The sequence below is a fragment of the Xenopus laevis genome, chromosome 2L (genome assembly GCF_017654675.1).
Source record: "Xenopus laevis strain J_2021 chromosome 2L, Xenopus_laevis_v10.1, whole genome shotgun sequence".
Lineage (NCBI taxonomy): Eukaryota > Metazoa > Chordata > Amphibia > Anura > Pipidae > Xenopus > Xenopus laevis.
This window is the reverse complement of record NC_054373.1, coordinates 114,998,761-115,016,981: the sequence shown is the minus strand read 5'-3', so window position 1 is coordinate 115,016,981 and position 18,221 is coordinate 114,998,761. Positions and strand designations below refer to the sequence as shown.

The window sequence follows — 18,221 nt, the reverse complement described above, 5'->3', positions numbered from 1 at the left end:
TACATGCCACTATCCCCACCTAGTGCTCAGTCCCACTTATAATATCTACAGTATGCCAGGATTGTTAGCAAGTGTTATACAAGGTTACAGTTCTCCATACACATAGTACAATGCTTAACCAGGGACTAGGCCCCCGAAACCACAGCTTCATGCACGCCACGAGATGTACAGACCCACAATTTCTCTACCTCCAACCTAATAGCTAGTTTAAATGAAAGGATAGATTCAGAGATAGATAAAAAATGATACACTCTTATCCTGTATTGCTGAGCATATTAATTGTACTAATTGCTTTCGCATTTTGTTTATTATAGAGATGTTACATACTGCACCAGGCTGATTGTTTTTGAAAATGAGAAAGGCTTGTGTTATAACAGATCCACACTCTTCTCTAATCGGCAGCCTTCGGGAGCCACCAAAATCATATGCCCATATGTATGGGACTATGTTGACATCTCCAAGGCTCAGATCAAATGGCTTAAGGTATATTTTATTCTTGTCCTTTTCATATAGAGGTTGAATATGAATAAATGGATTATATATTTGAATGATTAATAGAAATGCATCCTTGAGTGCTGCAAAGAATTGAACCAACCCCATTACCTTCCTGAAATACAATATTAAAGGGATACTGTCATGGGAAAAAAAATTTTTTCAAAATGAATCAGTTAATAGTGCTACTCCAGCAGAATTCTGCACTGAAATCCATTTCTCAAAAGAGAAAACAGATTTTTTTATATTCAATTTTGAAATCTGACATGGGGCTAGACATTTTGTCAATTTCCCAGCTGCCCCCAGTCATGTGACTTGTGCTCTGATAAACTTCAATCACTCTTTACTGCTGTACTGCAAGTTGGAGTGATATCACCCCTCCCTTCCCCCCCCCCAGCAGCCTAACAACAGAACAATGGGAAGGTAACCAGATAGCAGCTCCCTAACACAAGATAACAGCTGCCGGGTAGATTTAAGAACAACACTCAATAGTAAAAACCCATGTCTCACTGAGACACATTCAGTTACATTGAGAAGGAAAAACAGCAGCCTGCCAGAAAGCATTTCTCTCCTAACGTGCAGGCACAAGTCACATGACCAGGAGCAGCTGGGAAATTGACAAAATGTCTAGCCCCATGTCAGATTTCAAAATTGAATATAAAAAAATCTGTTTGCTCTTTTGAGGAATGGATTTCAGTGCAGAATTCTGCTGGAGTAGCACTATTAACTGATGTGTTTTGAAAAAAACATGTTTTCCAATGACAGGATCCCTTTAATTAACCTCTTCCCTTCTATGGGGCAAATTTAGCCCCATAGCCCCTTTTAGCCCCTAACGCTAGCGAAAATTCGCCAGTGTGACGTCATTTTGCCACTTCACAGATTTACTAACGGCGCAGGTGTAAATTCGCTAGCGAAGTAGACAGACTCTAGTGCTACTTTGCACCCTAACGCCAGGCGAAGTTGCACTCTGGCGAAGGGACATAACTACGCTAATTCACTAAGTTGCAGATTTTCGTGAACGTTACCTCTATCGCCAGACTTTACTTCGCCACCTCAGACCAGGCGAAGTGCAATAGAGTTGAAAATTTAGCGTTTTTTTTCCTATTTAAAGGGTGTTAGACTGAAAAAGATCGTAAATTTCTTTTTTGGGTACCCTCCTTCCCCCTTACATTTCCTAACATATGGCACCTAAACTATACTGTTGGCACATGTATAGGGCAAAATAACAACTTTATTTAATTGTATTAAGGTTCCCTGGCCTTGTGTAGAGTAATGTATTTGCAACAGCATATAAATCCATTGTACTATAACTGTACGCCGTATGCAAATTAGCCAATGCTAGCGTAACTTCGAACTGCTGATCGTTACTTCGCAAACGATCGGTAACTTGTGCGCAACTTCGGATCCTCGTGAATTTGCGCAACCCTGGCGAATCTACGCCTGGGCGAAGCCAACGCTGGCACAACTTCGGAGGTAAGTAAATTTGCCGCATGTATCTACTGAGGTTTCGTTCATAACAATTAACCTCTTCTTTGCTAGCACCTTGTTCCAATGCCGGGTTCCAACAGCAGTCAGAATTGTCCAATCAGTATGAGTTGCCTTGTTATAAAGGCATCTGACTCAAAGACAACATACAGAAGTGATGTGCTGGCTGCCTGGATAACCGTGGGTTGGTCGAGTTTGGACTAACTTACGCACACATTTTTCAGGTCGGCGGTGGGGTTTGAGTTGAGCTCTTCTTCTGCTCTCCCTGCCTACAACCTCACTCTGCCAGCTTTCAGCTCTGGCAGCCTCCATTTATAGGTGCGTGCCTGTCCTGCCCCCTTTTATAATGTTAGAGATGATTGGGTCTGGCTTCCATAATTGGAGCTGCCGGCCTGGTGTCGGCAGGTTAGGGAGGGGTGTGGGTCAAATTTGTGTTAACCCGCACATCACTAACAGTATTTGCTATGTTGGTGATAACAACATAAACTTGTGAAAATAATGTTAAATATTTCTTGAATGCCATTTGTGGCCTGGCACTGCTGATTGTAGTTCCCTTACAGTTTACATGTTGAAAACAGACTACACATGATGTATCTTGACATGGAACTGCAGAGGTTTCAACACATCGCTGCAAGGGCATAACTACATAGGAAGCAGACCCTGCAGCTGCAGGGGTCCCAGGACCTTTGGGGCCCTAATTAATGAACATTATCAACATATATTGGTCAAACAGGACAACCTCTGTATCTGTTGGGGGCCCTAAAATTAATTTGCTGCGGAGTCCAGTAACGTCATGTTACACCACTACATCCCTACATGCCTTAGTTCTTTTTTTTTTCATTTTAGTGGTTTTTAATGATACATTAGTGCAGTGATCCCCAACCAGTAGCTCGTGAGCAACATGTTGCTCTCAAACCCCTTGGATGTTGCTGCCAGTGTGCTCAAAACAGGTGATTATTTTTGAATTCAAGGCTTGGGAGCAAGTTTTAATTGCATAAAAATGAAGTATAGTGCCGAACAGAGCCTCCTGTAGGCTGCCAATCCACATAGGGGCTACCAAATAGCCAATCACAGCCCTTAGTTGGCACCACAAGGGACTTTTTCAAGCTTGTGTTGCTCCCCAACTCTTCTTACATTTGAATGTGGCTCACGGGTAAAAAAGGTTGGGGACCCCTGCATTAGTGGATACATTTCTTATCTTTGGCCCTGTTGAACATAATGCCTGAGTTTCATTAAAGACAGCCGGTATAACTGATACAATAGTTTATAATATTCCACAGATACTGCTGAGAAATGTATCAATGAAGCAAATTGTAACAGTTCAGAATCGGAGCCGCCAGACTGAAATACCAGAGACAGGGACATTAAACTTTCATTTTGGAAAAATAGTAAAGAATAAAAGATAGAACTGAGCAAGTGAAAAAAGTTTTTATTTCTAGTGAACAATCTGAAAACAATGGAAATGGCAGAAGTGTTTGGAAGGTGATTTAAATGAAAAAGTCAACAGTAGAACTGAATATCTACAATTCCAGCACACTGTATAATACTCAAAAGTGAGCAGAAAATCTTTCTGTTTTGTTTATTTTAACCAGTTTAAAGGACAAGGAAACCCCCCTTACGCTCTCTTTGCAGAATCGTTGGCATCATATCCCCCCTCCTGAACCGCTATGTTTTTTTCTTTGTAAAAGACTTACATTCGACGGAATTTGCATTTGAAAAGAACCCGTGGCGAGGACCTTCTGACTGCCATATTGTTTCCTTATATGTCAGTGCTATCGTCACTAATTTAGCTTTGCACATGCGCGCCTATCTCCCAGTCGATTATGATACTATTTTGCAGCTCTGACAGAATTCTCAGAGCTTGGGCATCACTTCTGCGCATGCATTTAGTCTTGGTCTGAGGCTCTAAACTGGAGTTAGGCGGCAGACGTCAAGTATCTCAAGCTCATGAAAACAGCATATTTCCTAATGAGCTTATTTAGACTGTGTGGACAGAGCACAAGATTTGTAAGAGCCTAGCCATTATTTTTAATGTAACCTTTCATGTGAACATTTTGGGGGTTTCCTTGTCCTTTAATGGCAGACCAGCCAGTAAAACACATTGATAGACAATGTGTTTTCTCCTGTAATTGAAACTAGAACCCAGAAACAAAATCTAAGGCACTTAGCAGTGAGGTCCTTGATTGCCAGCACTGAAGGGTTTTCAGTATGTGATTATTCAGTCATTTTTTATTGTCCCTAGTATTGTACATGTTAAATTTAAATTGTAGTTAAAATGCTGATAGTTTGCTACTGGCCTGGTAACCCATAGCAACCAAACAGTACCCTCCCCCCCCCATTTGGGTTTCCAAAGAATACAAAAAGACAATATAAAATGTTTGTGAAATTGAATAGGTTTCTTAATCCACTAACAGATCTGCTTTTACTGACCAGCTAAGGATGATGAACATGTAGTTGAACAGCAGAGTTCTGTGAAAGCCAAAGCAATAGTCTTTACGAGAATGGTTATATGATGTCACACGCTGTATCTGTGTATATTTTCTCTATGTAATCTTTCCATCTAATATATGAACACAATGACTTTCTCTGTAGGAATGCCAGCCTTTGCAAAATGATAAGTATTATGCTTTGGCTGATGCCCTGACCATACAGAACGCTGTCAAGCAAGATGAAGGATTATATACTTGTGTTGTGCAGTTTGAGTACAGTGGGACAGAGTATTCGTTGACTCGAACTATGGATGTGAACATTACAGGTAAATCTTTATTTATACAGTAGAGCCCTGTGCATTTAAACTTTCAGTTTCATGTGTTTGTGTGATTGGATGAGATGGGATTAATGAGCAGATAGTGAGAGAAGCACCTGCCCATCTCTCAGCCCTTGAGGCTGCTCAAACTGCGTCACCAGGTTATAGGGGAACACGGTTAATACACAGAGCACTCTGGACTTGCTGTCTTGTTTAGACTATTAATCAGTACTGCTTAGTGCAATTACTCAATCTAATGGCCACTGGGGTCCTATTTTGCACATATCATTCAGTAATCCTAACACTAATATACACAGTGGCTGCTTAAATGGGTTATTCACCTTTGAGTTCATTTTTAATATGATATAGAGAGCTATTTTGAGACAACTTTCAATTGGTTTTCATTTTTTATTATTTGCGGTTTTTGAGTTATTTAGCGTTTTATTCAGCAACTCTCGGCTTTGCAATTTCAGCAATGTGGTTACTAGGATCCAAATCTCCCTAGCAACCATGCATTGATTTGCACAAGTGACTGTAATATGAATAGGAGAGGGCCTGAATAGGAAGATGAGTAATTAAAAGAAGCAATAAAAATACATTTGTAGCTTTACAGAGCATTTGTTTTAGAGGGGGTCAGTGACCCCTATTTGAAAACAGGAAAGAGTCAGAAGAGAAAGGCAAATAATTTAAAAAATTTAAAAAAAAAAACTATTGAAAAGGTCATTCCATAACATACTTAAAGATAACTTTAAGGTGAACCACCCCTTTAAGCTGTTTCAGGGGATTTCACTTGGATGGCAGATTGCTTTGAGCGATTAAGCTTCTTATATTTGGACACTTGAAACTTGGTGGGCAAAACAACTTGGGCATGTTGCCCTTAAATAGAGTTGCAGGCCTCTGCATAGATGTGAAACATACAATATGTTCTGTTGTATTTCTTCTTTTTCTGCTACTGTACAAGGTCCCCTCTAATTTTAGGGGTTTATAAACAGAAAGGTGTAAGATGCCCAGCCTTATGTGTTAAATAACCTTGACTCTAGTCATCGCCCTTTAACTTCTTCAGATTGTTTGCTGGTTCTTCATGTAAAATGCAGTAGCCATAAAAGCCAGCTCTGTGTATATATAAGGACACGACATTACTGCTCTATTTAACTGAACACTGTTTTTTTCTCTTGTTTTTTTTCAGTAGCGGCAGCTTCTCATGTACCATTTATGCGAAATCCAAGAAACACTATTGAGAAAGTGGAGTTAGGTGAGTTTTTTTTTAAAATTTGCATAGCAATGTTCTACTCACTAACCATACCTGTATTCAAGAGAAAAAGTGGTTAAAATGAGGAAATGTGGACAGGTGGGCAGATTCAGATGAGGAAAACATATCCCTCATATTAACCCCGTTGAAGTTTATATAGAAAAATATGGAACGGAATTATGAGATGCTTTTCTCATTAACTTGTATCTGTCTCAGTGTCACAGATTGTTTAATGTAGTAGACACAGAATCCGCATGCTTATAAACCACCTTAAAGTGTGGATAACCACGTTTCCAGGCCCCCGTGGTATGGCTGTGGAGATTGCCATTGTCCACAATATTATATGAATATGATCAACTGCAATTTTTTTTTTAGTATTTGGTCGCTCCAAATTTGTAATTATATTGCATGCCTAGTGTGACATAAACTGTGTTCGTTTCTACCCATTATTCAGAAAGTGAACAATTTAGTGATTGTTTGCCTGCAAATTTATCATGTGCCTTGACTTGCGAAATTAATGGTATTAAAATGATGATGTAGGCCAGGCCGGTGCTCCTGTTAGAAGACTAGAAGATTGCACTGGGTATTTCTGGAGGAGAACCAGAGGGTGATCTTCTTGTGCCCAGCAGTATTCACAGTGGAGTGAAAATCTGAACTTTAAAGGACATGTAAACCCCTTCCACAAAAATGTAATCAGTGAACAGACTCTTTAATCTTTAAATACCTGCCACCTGTTGTTAAAAGGTTAACAGTAATGCTGCAGCATCCCCTTAATCACCTAGAAATCCTTCTCCTCCTCTAACCCACTCTGACCCCTCCCTCAGGAATTTTGCTTTTGGAAAATGGTGAAAGCTGCTATTTGTTTTAGGGAAATATGATGGTGCTGACAAATGGAGGGGGTACATGCAGTACAAATGATGTGGCTTGTGTGGGGAAGATAGGCTCAACTTATATACATGGTAGGTATGCTTTACATGTCCTTTAAGGGAAAGAGGTAGGGTTGCCACCTGCCCGGTTTTGACCTGGACAGCCCGGGTCAAACCTGCCTGCTCGATTTTCCAAATTAGGAAAACCAGGCAGGGTTTCTTATGATTGACTTGGCAACGGGCCAATCGTAGGACGCTGAGTTGTAGCCCCGTCCCATGGCATCACAGCCCCGCCCCCCTGCCCGGAATGCACCGGGGAAAATGTGGCAAGGAAAAAGGTGTCTTTTTAATATTTCTACAAATACGCCTGCACCTGCCAACAGAAGAAAGAAGTGGAAGAAGAGGATCATTCCCTTATACTCACACAGAAATACCCAGCACCGGCCAAAGCTATTCGTTAAGCTTTTATAATCACGGGCTTTTGTTATATTTGGCACCCCCAAACATTTTAGCTTTCCTTTAAACTACCCACATTACCTTGCTCTGAAGTCCCACAGGTTAACAAGGGTGGAAAAGTCGGCTATGTTATAGTTACGTTATGGTGTATATGTCTCTTCTCCAGTTCATGTAAAGTTGTTCACTTTTCTACCCAAATAATTGAAAAACTGAAATTTTGTTATGTACGTCTATGGCTACTCTTATGGATACTCTCATGGTCAAGTGTATGGCCACCATTAAAGGAAAACTATACCCCTCAAACAATGTAGGTTTTTATAAAAAGAAATTGCATAAAACAGCTCATATGTAAAACCCTGCTTCATGTAAATAAACCATTTTCATAATAATATACTTTTTAGTAGCAGGTGTCATTGGGTAATCATAAATAGAAAACTTTCATTTAAAAAAATAAGGGCAGCCCCCTGGGGTAGTAGGATTCACGGTGCAAACAAACCATACATGTTAGGTCACATGAGCCAATTAACAGACAGAGTTCTGTCTTTTGCTTCCAACACTTCTTCCTGTTACAGTTGTAGTATTTCTGGTCAGGTGATCTCTGAGACAGCACACAGACCATCACAACATGGTGGTTCAAGGCAAGAGATGTAAAAGGGCAATATTTACTTAAATATATATTCCAGTTTGATAAGATTCTTTAATATGCCACTTAATATGATATAAACTATCTGTTGCTTAAGTATTCATTTTGGGGGTAAAGTTTGTTTTAGAAATCTGTCTGTGCAGATATAGTTAAAGGTCCACAGTATTAATTGCATTTAATAACAATAAAATCAGTGATAACATACTGTAGCTACCACTCCCTAAAATATTTTTAGTCTCACTGTAAAGTATGCAAGTACTGTGGCAAGTTTGTGTGAGATGTCATTTTGTACTGGTGCAGGATCTGCCATAAGCCTCAGATGCGAAGTGATCTATGGTGACAAAAATTTTATGTGGACGTACAATGATTCTGCAGTTGATGAGGTCTATGATTCTGTTAAAACTGGATATTTCAAGTAAGTGTTTTAATAACAAAAAATTACCTCAATCTGCAAGCTGAATAATACAAACTAATTCTGATTCAGCAGTGGTGGATACCAATGAGGATTTGGTCAGTGTCCACGTTGTGTCCATCTACAGAGGCTACAGCCTGAAATAGCTGGGGGTTCAAAATCACTGTTCTAGGTGGGGAAATTACTTTATATCCGAAAAAATATTGAAACATTTTGTGCTTACGTAGAGAGTTCTCAGGACTTCATGGCCAGCTTAAAGTGTTGGTTCACCTTTATGTTTACTCTTATTATGTTATCGAATGGATAATTTTAAGAAACGTAGTCTTCATTATTTATATATATATATATATATATATATATATATATATATATATATATATAAATGTTCACAAAGTACCTGCACTCCTTCCTTCTCAGCGTGAGTGGGTGCCTGGTCAATCAGGGTATACACGTTCAAAATGGACCAGCACTCCAAATTTTCAATCAAAAGTGTTTATTTCAACATCACTCAAGTGTCCAACGTTTCGGCCTACATTAGGGCCTTTATCAAGGATATATATATATATATATATATATATATATATATATATATATATATATATAGTTTTTAAATGATTTACCTTCTAACTCCTTCCAGCTTTCAGATGAGGGGGGGTACCCCCCCATATAAAGAAAAATATTTAAAAAAAATGCCTCGTAAGGCTACAAGTTGATTGTTATTGTTACTTTTTATTACTCTCACCTATTCCATATCCACAAATCCATTACACTGTTAGGCTATAGCTGTTGGCAGACATTTGATGAGTTTTTTTTCCTTTATACTCTAGTTCTTCCATGACAGAGGACAGAGAACCAATGGTGTATAGATATCTGAACTTTTCAGAGATTAAAGAAGAGCATTATAATAAGAAGTTCTATTGTGAAATTCTAGATACAATGACGAAAGCTTATGTTATGCTACAGCGTCCAGGTACGTAGGTTTTCTCTTTTTCCAGCATATTTTAATTTTAGTTAAATTTTTAAGTATGGTTATTGTGCATCACCTCGATTGGAAAGGTTTAGTCAGGTAGTCAGGTGAAAAAATAAATTCCGTTGCAGTTGTATGTACAGTAGGTGTATATATTAATTCATATATCACTGCTTGTGTACACAGTGCTGTGCAGCAGAGCAATACATTAAAAACAAGGTCAATACAATAATAAATACAAATATATACAGAATACAGTTACATTCAGGTTTAAGTGCTAAGTGTTAAAGAGATAAGAGGAAAAAGGTCCCTGCCCTGAAGAGGTTACAATCTAAGTAGGTGGGTAATTTACAGACACAAATAGGAGGATTATAAGTGTTGTAGGTTAGAGTGGTTGTCACTGTGCTATAAGTGCCAGGACAGGAGTCAGATGTTAATGCGAGTGCTCCAAGAGGGAATTGATTTCTAAGGAGACTGAGGGAAGATTCCTTTTACTCAGAAGTTAGGGATGGCATTCCAAATGAAAGCAGCAGCAATAGAAAAAGGTTTAAGGGGGAAATAGCAGTACAGGTAGAAGGCCTGTTATCCAGAATGCTCGGGATCTGGGAATAATTTCTGTAATTTGGATCTCCATGCTTTAAGGGAATTGTTCAGTGTAAAAATAAAAACTGGGTAAATAGACAGGCTGTGCAAAATAAAAATTGTTTCTAAAATAGTTAGCTAACTGGAGTGGAGTGACTGGATGTGTAACATAATAGCCAGAACACTACTTCCTGCTTTGCATCTTTCTTGGTTTCCACTGTTTGGTTACCAGGCAGTAACCAATCAGTGACTTGGGGGGGGGGGCACGTGGGTTATATCTGTTGCTTTTGAATCTGAGCTGAATGCTGAGGATCAATCGCAAACTCACTGAACATTTATGGCCCATGTGGGCCCCCTAGTAGTCGCTGACTAACTCAGAGTTAAAGAGCTGAAAAGCAAGAAGTAGTGTTCTGGCTATTATGTTAAGACATCCAGTCACTCCGGCCTTTATATATTACATTTTTTTTTTATTTTGCACAGCCTATTTACCCAATTTTTATTTTTAAACTGAACTGTTCCTTTAACATAAACATTAATTTGTTTGTCAAAAATACAGAGTCTTGGAAAGTGTTCAGCCACACAGAATGAAATGTATCACAGAAGGCTTCAAATGTGGCTTTGCAGGGCACTGCTGTTTATAGGATACTCGTTTTACAATTTAGATACCGGTAATATTTGCAGATGAGATGCACACGTTTATTTGTAAAAATCCTATAGGTTGAAGAAGCTAATACACCCATATATGTTCTATGCGTTCATTCTGCTAGCTTCTAAACTGCAGTTTGGAGATAAGGATGATTAAGCTTATCTTTTGTTTTGTACCTACCTATCATCAGTGAGTGTCTACATCAGTAAGTCATAAGAAGGCATTTATCAGTTCTTTGCTAAAAGTGGAACTCCACAAAAACATAACTTAAAGGGGACCTGTCACCCAAAAAAAATATTCAAAATCCTATTTTATCACATTAGTCAAGCAAAATGAACTTTAATTACACTATATAAATTATTTGAATCTTGTTTCCTTCAGTCTGGGAATTCATAATTATAACAAGCAGGCAGGAGCCATTTTGTGCACACTGTTATTAAGACAAGCCTTGTATCATCTCAGAATCTTGTTTGTGCACCAGAATGGGGGACCCGATGTCCATCCCTATGCACTGGCTACACAATTAAATGGTGAAGAGAACAGGGGAATGTGGGGAGAGCAGTGACATCTAAGAAGTGCTAAATGGAAAGTGAAAGTAATTGTCTGCCCCGCCTCTATGCCCAGGGCATAGAGGAGTGGCAGACAATATTTGATTGACAGCTGAGATTTTTAAATGAGCTTACTACAGCTATGAATGCTTTAATAAAAAATAGAAATTGGATTTTATGTTTAATTTGAAAAGGACTTTTATTATACGGATTTTTGTGTCTGGGTGACAGGTCCACTTTAAGCTTTTTGAAAAGTAAACATAATTTCAAGTAACTTTGCAATATACATCAATTAAACAATATGCAGACTTTTCATGTTTTTTAATGGTTTCTGACAGTTCCCTAAGTTCCTGCTCTCCTGCTGATCTGTCTGACTACTTTGCTGAGCTGTCTGACCACTGTTACTTTGTATCAGCAGCCATCTGTCCTCAGTCTGCATCCTCCAAACCCCACAATTCCCTGCACACGTGATTTCAATAAGGAAAGTAACCTCACAGTGCAATACAATGTAGTTCCTGCTTGCTGCCTAAGCTGTGGAGAAGTTGTTACAATTTGTAACATCAGTGTTTTAGTCCCTCCTTCCCTGCCAGGATTTCAAATGATGCAGAAAGAGAAAAGCTGTTAACCAGCTGGATTTCAGCATAGAAAATGGCATTTATTCATACTGAAGAAAAAGGTAACTGTGATGGGTATATTAGAGGTTTCTGTGCTATGTGGGCCTCTTTATCAAATTTTGGTTTGGAAGCCGGAGTTCCCCTTTAAAAAGAATTCATGATAGCAATTTCTGATTATAATAATGAGCCTTGTTTATAACAATCACTTGAGTATAGCATCCATCTAAACTTTTAGTAGAATTGTGCTGAGCAAGACAACAATAATCATATACTCGTTTTCTCTTTTTCTTCTTTCTCTTTGCAGATCCTAATTTGCAGCCCTTTTTGATTGCATTTTTTGTATCATTGATTTTCGTCATTATCAATATTGTAATAGCCATCAAGATTTTTAAAACGGATATTGTACTTTGGTATCGGAGTTCCTGCTTTGCTGGAAAAAATAAAAAAGGTATTGTCGATTAATGTGTGTGGTTTCTTTAATATTATACAGGTACCTGCATATCCAGAATGCTGGGGACCTGGGGTTTTCCGGATGACAGAAATTTCTGTAATATGGATCTTCATACCTTAAGTCTACTAGAAAATCATGTAAACATTAAATAAACCCAATATGCTGGTTTTGCTTCCAATAAGGATTAATTAAAGATTAGTTCACTGCAAATATTGCACCCATAGACTCTAATGGGTGAACAATTTGTAGCGCAATTTGTCGAGCGTCAGAAAAATGCACTATTAAGAATTAATTATATGTATCTTACCTTGGATCAAGTACAAGTTGCTATTTATTATTACAGAGAAAAAGGAAATAATTTTTAAAAATTTGGATTATTTGGATAAAATGGAGTCTATGGGAGACGGCCGTTGTGTAATTCTGGATAATGGGTTTACAGATAATAGATACTATGCCTGTATGTGCCTGTGCAAACGGGGGAGTCATAAAACATTCCAGTGAATTCCAGTGGCGTAACTACTTGCTTTCGGGCCCTGGTACAGGATGGGCACCCGGGCCCCCCCTATGCGCACGCCGATGTGCTGCTAGCATGCGCCCCATGTGTTCTAGGCATTATACACAAAGCTGACACTACATTTGTCCTTTTATGTGTTGGGGTAATATAAATGTAACTGGCACTATCGTGTTCCGAAGGCATTATACATAGAACTGCCATTGTATTTATCCTACCATGTGCCACAAATGAAATATATAACTGCAGTTAGTTCACTGAAATGACTGAGGGACTGACTATTCAACAAATCTGCGGAGTGTCTCACTCTATTTGAGGGGGATGCCTTCTGCATGTGCTGGAGTAATCTATTTCCCATCCAAAACTATAACAGGATACAAAATGACTATTTATGTTGAGATGATTTGGACCTCAATCAAGGGAACTGCTGAAAAGTCACTAATGCAGGGTGCTCCTGACCCCCCTCCTTTTCCAGGGTCTCTTTGTAGCCAAGGTGAATGACAGGCTCGGATAATGGATATACACATACCTTGCTGCTGGAATGTGAACACAAGGCAGGAAAAGAGATGACATGGGTGTCCGCAGAAAATTTTCCGGGGGGGGGGGGCAAGGATGCAAAGCTTTTATATAATATATAAAGTAGTACAAATTGCATACATATAGCATCTTCATTCTGTTACTGACACTACCATCAATTGGATCATTCCAATTTGGCGATTTTTATTAAATATAAAGGACGACAAAGTGGCAATTTCATGTATAAATACCCCCAGAGCTCACATAAAGATGGCAAAGTGAAAAGTTCATGTATAAATACCTATAGAACTCATAGCAGAATGGCACAGTTATTTTACATGATTTACTGCCTTCACAGCTCTCTGGCTTTGACTGGAAAGTGGACCAGTAGCCACACATCATCCAGAGACAACTTAGAAAAACACAAAAGCAGAGCCACTGACCATGTGGGTGAGAAGGTGGTGAGCAGACTGCAGTGTTTAAGGGTTAATAAGCAGCTCCTTCCTTGGTTTTCCTTTTCCTGCGCTGAAATCAGGGAACTGAAGGAGGCGGGCAGTATCAGTGCTGGCCAATCAGCTCCACAGCTGCTGCTAATGCTCTCTCCACCAAGGGAGCTATAAAAAATCCGAGGGAGTGGGGGAAAAGATTTGGAAATTAATGCAGTGTCCGTGTCCCAGGCTGCTGCTGCAGGCAAGTCCGGGGGGGAAGTGCTTAGTCCAGTCCTCCCTCCCGACGCCGAGCCCCAGTGGGGTGCGGACCCGGGTGCGATTGCACCCCCCGCACCCCTGGTAGTAACTATTCCGAAGTAGAAAAAATAGCTCGAAATTTGAATTTTTTTTCATTCAAAAATTCACCGCAGCCTTTGATAAATCTGCCCTGTATTGTGAGGTAATTGTGACAATCCCAGATGTTCCTGGCAGTGTTCACAATACTTTGTATTTATCCTGTATCCAATTTCTTCATTTAACTCTGTTCATTTGTCACAGATGGAAAGCTCTATGACGCTTACATTATGTATCCAAAAAGTCTGAGTGAAACCACCTCCAAACCCATAGACGTCTTTGTACTAAAGGTGCTGCCTGAGGTCCTAGAGAAGCAGTTTTCATATCGACTTTTTATATTTGGACGAGATGTATTACCAGGGGAAGGTGAATATTTTCTTATTATTATTTATTTTGTGTGTCCCCAGGCCCGGTGCCTTTGGATTATACTAGATTCTGACCTGTCCTTCACTGCTCATATCCAGTCACTTATTAAATTGTTTCACTTTCACCTAAGGAACATATCCAAAATATGAATATGAATTTATCACCAAAGATGCTGCCAAAATTCTTTTTCACTCTCATCATGTCACGTCTAGGCTACTGTAACTTTCTATTAATTGACCTATCCTGCCAGAGACTGTCACCTCTCCAGTCATCATCTCTAGATCTCACCCAACCACTTACTATATTCCTCTACTGACCTGCTCCTCAACTCTTTTCTCACATGCTCACATTCAAGACTTTGCAAGGGCTGCATCCCTTCCCTGTAATTCTCTCCCAAGGTCTGTCCGACTTTCTCCCAATGTTTCTACTTTCAAAAGATCTTTAAAAACACACTTATTTAGAGAAGCCTACCCAAATTTAGTTACCAAATGCAAGGCCATAGGCTACATCTCTCACCTGCTTATTTTTGATGTTGCCCATTCCCACACTACGGGGCACATTCACTAAGGGTTGAATTTCAAGGTTAAAAAAACGTTGACATCCGTTTTCGATTGAAATAAAAATCATTTGATCGATTAAATCGATAGATTCTAACGTTTTTTTAAAAAAAAAACAAAAAAAACTTTGACTTCTAAAAACTTAGCCAAATACTGGCTATAGGTTCTAGGAGGTCCCCATAGGCTAACATAGCAATTCGTCAGGTTTAAGGAGGCAAAGTCAAAGTTTTTTAAAGAGACAGTACTTTGATTTTCAAATGATCAAATATTCTAAGTTTTTTCAATTCAACACAAAAATTACTTCGAAATTTTTTAATTCGAAAATTCACTTTGACCCTTAGTAAATGGGCGTGTCGCATTCCCTTCCCCTTTAGATTGTAAGCTCTTTTGCACAGGACCTTCCTTACATTTTGTACCGGTACTGGTTGTTATGTATGTAACTCTGTTTGTTCTATGTATGTCATTTCTTTATATAAGCACATTCATTTTACAGCGCTGCACAATATGTTGGTGCTCTAAAAATACATGTTAATAATAATACTATAAGGTAAATGGTAATCAATTAAACATTTGGCATGGGATTGGAGCACTGCTTCAGAAATAACTCATTATTTGGGTTTATGGGGTAGACAGTAGGTAACTCATCCCTCTGTACTTCCTGTTGTAACAAAATGACAGTATAATTAATAGAGTTTTGCATAGGGAAGATATACACAGAGGGAGAAAGCAGACTTAGATATGGCTTGGGCTGAAGAATCGCAGAGAACAATAGTGGTCTCCACTGAACAAGGGAGTAAAAATTGTGGGACAAGGATCTGGGTGTGTTAAATTTATTCCACCTGGCCACACTTGAACCTATATTTTATATTTCAAGGTGGGGATCATGCATATCACATGGTTGTTGTAGGAAAGGAAAAAGATTTGCCACCAGGGGATGCCATTGTACTGCAGCAGAGAGTGAATATAACCATATTATTATTAGTTTATTATTATTACAGCAACAAAGCAATATTCATTCAGCCAGTATAAAGCCCTGGACCAAATCTGAATTTCTGTTTATAATGCCCTTCTTTGTGCTTGTCATGAAGGAATTTAAATATATTAATACAAATTGTTATTTTATTTTCCCAGCCGTGTCTGATGTTGTTGATGAAGCCATCTCCCAGAGTCGAAGGCTGGTCATTGTTCTGGGAAGCACTCAGTCCAAAAACTATTTAAAGGATGACTTTGAGCAGCAAATCGCAATGTACGATGCTCTCATTCGGAATAAAATTAAAGTGATATTAGTTGAATTAGAGAAAGGCATGGAATACTCCAATATGCCAGAATCCATCCAGTACATCAAACAAATGCAAGGTGCCATCCGATGGAAAGGAGATTTCATGCAGTCAAACACAAAGTTCTGGAAACATATGAGATACTATATGCCCCGAGCTGCAGCACTCAGACACCAAAACTCTGAATAAGTGCTGATGCTACTGTGGAACTGCATTAGTTTTCCCACATATGGGAGCATTTTATAAGGCTCTGATAATCAGAGTTATTAAAAGGAGTTGTTCACCTTCCAAACAGTTCAGTTGTTTTCAGATTGTTCCCCAGAAGTTTTCAATTACTTTCCTTTATTTATTTATTTACTGTTTTTCCAAAATCTAAGTTTAAAGTTGAATGTTCCGGTCTCTGGTGTTTGAGTCTGGCAGCTCAGTAATTCAGGTGCAGATTCTAAATGAATACAGCTAAAATTATATACTGAACTGAATGTACCAGCCTAAAGACTCAGCATCTCTATGGTAGTAATGATCCATCTCAGCATCTCTATACTAGTAATGATCTGAGTGTCAGTGACACTCAGTGGGCTCTGAGCAGCTGTTGAGAAGCTAAGCTTAGGGGATGTAAATCATCAAGCAGAAAATGAGGTTTGCCTGGCATATAAACTGAAGCTACAGGTATAATTTTTAAATTCTGATGTTAATTGTGCAGGTTTCTAAGCCACCAATAATCTGAATTATTCACTAATCAGCCTTGTATTGTTATTTTTCTATTGTATATTTTAAGTATATTGTGTGTTGATCCCTAAGCTCAGATAACTTTCAGCAACACAAATGATGCTCTGGGAATCAGCACAAAAGAAGATGGGGAGCTACAGGGTCATGTTTGGAGACACAGATCTTTACTGCTAAAGGACTGTGGTTGCCTTGGGCTGGTAAAACATAATGTACAACATTTCTGCCCTTCAACATGAAGCTGTTTAAGTGTACAGAAAAGAAAATCAGTCAAAGAAACAATATATTTAAATATGACACCATGGGACACAGCATAGCAGCATTTTGTTAGTCTCAGTATTGGTTTAAAAATAATAGATCTGCTGCCCATAGTTCAATATCTATTGGAGCAGGGAAATGCTGTTTTACATTCATTACTAATGCTTTATTAATGAGTGCAATGCAACATTTGTTTAACCAAACATCTATATATATATATATTATAACTGATAAGCATTTTCAGTATATGTTTATGTTTTATTAAAATTATTTTGCTGCAGAGCCCAGGAACTGGTTGTGGTTTAATGTGTTTCAAACCTCACAACCCTCTCTCAAAAGGCAAAGGTTCAATCCACTAATTTGACTAAACCATATCAATCAGAAACCATTTCACACTATTTCTAGCCTAATCATTTCCAGTTACAGTTATGCTTTAATATTATCTATTAAATCTTCAGCATTTAAGCTGAGCAAGGAGGTGGAATATTACCGATAGGGTGGCCAGGAGAAGATTCAAATTAGGCCCTGGCATTTCAAGTACAGAGGAGCCCAAACAACCCCAATCAATTTAGGTGATAGAAATCTACCGACATGTAAGCATCCTTTAAATGGGATGTAATGGCAAAACAAATATTCAATCCGCTGCTTCTTCACCTAAAAAGCAGCGGATTGAGTATTTTCAGTAAAATAATCAATCTTCCACAGCTCATTCAAAGTTCCGGAAGCCGGCCGGCCAGAGTTGCTCTGCATTCAGAAGTACAGGGTCTGTTATTTATGTGCTTATTTATGACTGAGGCTAATCTTGATGAGAAACAGTCCTCATGCTGCTTCTTGCCCTTCAGAATGCAGAGTATTGATAGTTTCTCACTACTCTGGCCAGTCAGCTGTGAAAGAATCTCAGAGCAGCTTCCAGAGGGAGACGTGAGCAACGATAAATGAGCTGCTGAAAATCAAATATTTTACAGAAAGTCTACTGATTTGTTAACTGAAGTATATTAAAAACTGCTTCTTTTTAGGTGAAAAAACAGTAGATTATCTGTTGCCTCTACATAGCCAGTGCCTGATGGAGTAAGT

At 38.8% G+C, this 18,221-nt stretch overlaps 1 protein-coding gene across 1 annotated transcript in view; it reads left to right on the top strand.

Moving 5' to 3' along the window:
- Positions 1–17,382, top strand: part of LOC108708404 (interleukin-1 receptor type 1) — a 29,017-nt gene extending 11,635 nt beyond the window's left edge. Inside the window, exons 4-11 of the mRNA XM_018247072.2 lie at positions 315–483; positions 4,570–4,732; positions 5,910–5,975; positions 8,238–8,352; positions 9,177–9,319; positions 12,011–12,154; positions 14,171–14,332; positions 16,021–17,382. Coding sequence (XP_018102561.1) covers positions 315–483; positions 4,570–4,732; positions 5,910–5,975; positions 8,238–8,352; positions 9,177–9,319; positions 12,011–12,154; positions 14,171–14,332; positions 16,021–16,355 — 1,297 coding nt within the window. The 3' untranslated portion in view covers positions 16,356–17,382. The remainder of the gene's footprint in view (positions 1–314; positions 484–4,569; positions 4,733–5,909; positions 5,976–8,237; positions 8,353–9,176; positions 9,320–12,010; positions 12,155–14,170; positions 14,333–16,020) is intronic.
- The last annotated feature ends 839 nt before the right edge of the window (positions 17,383–18,221 follow it).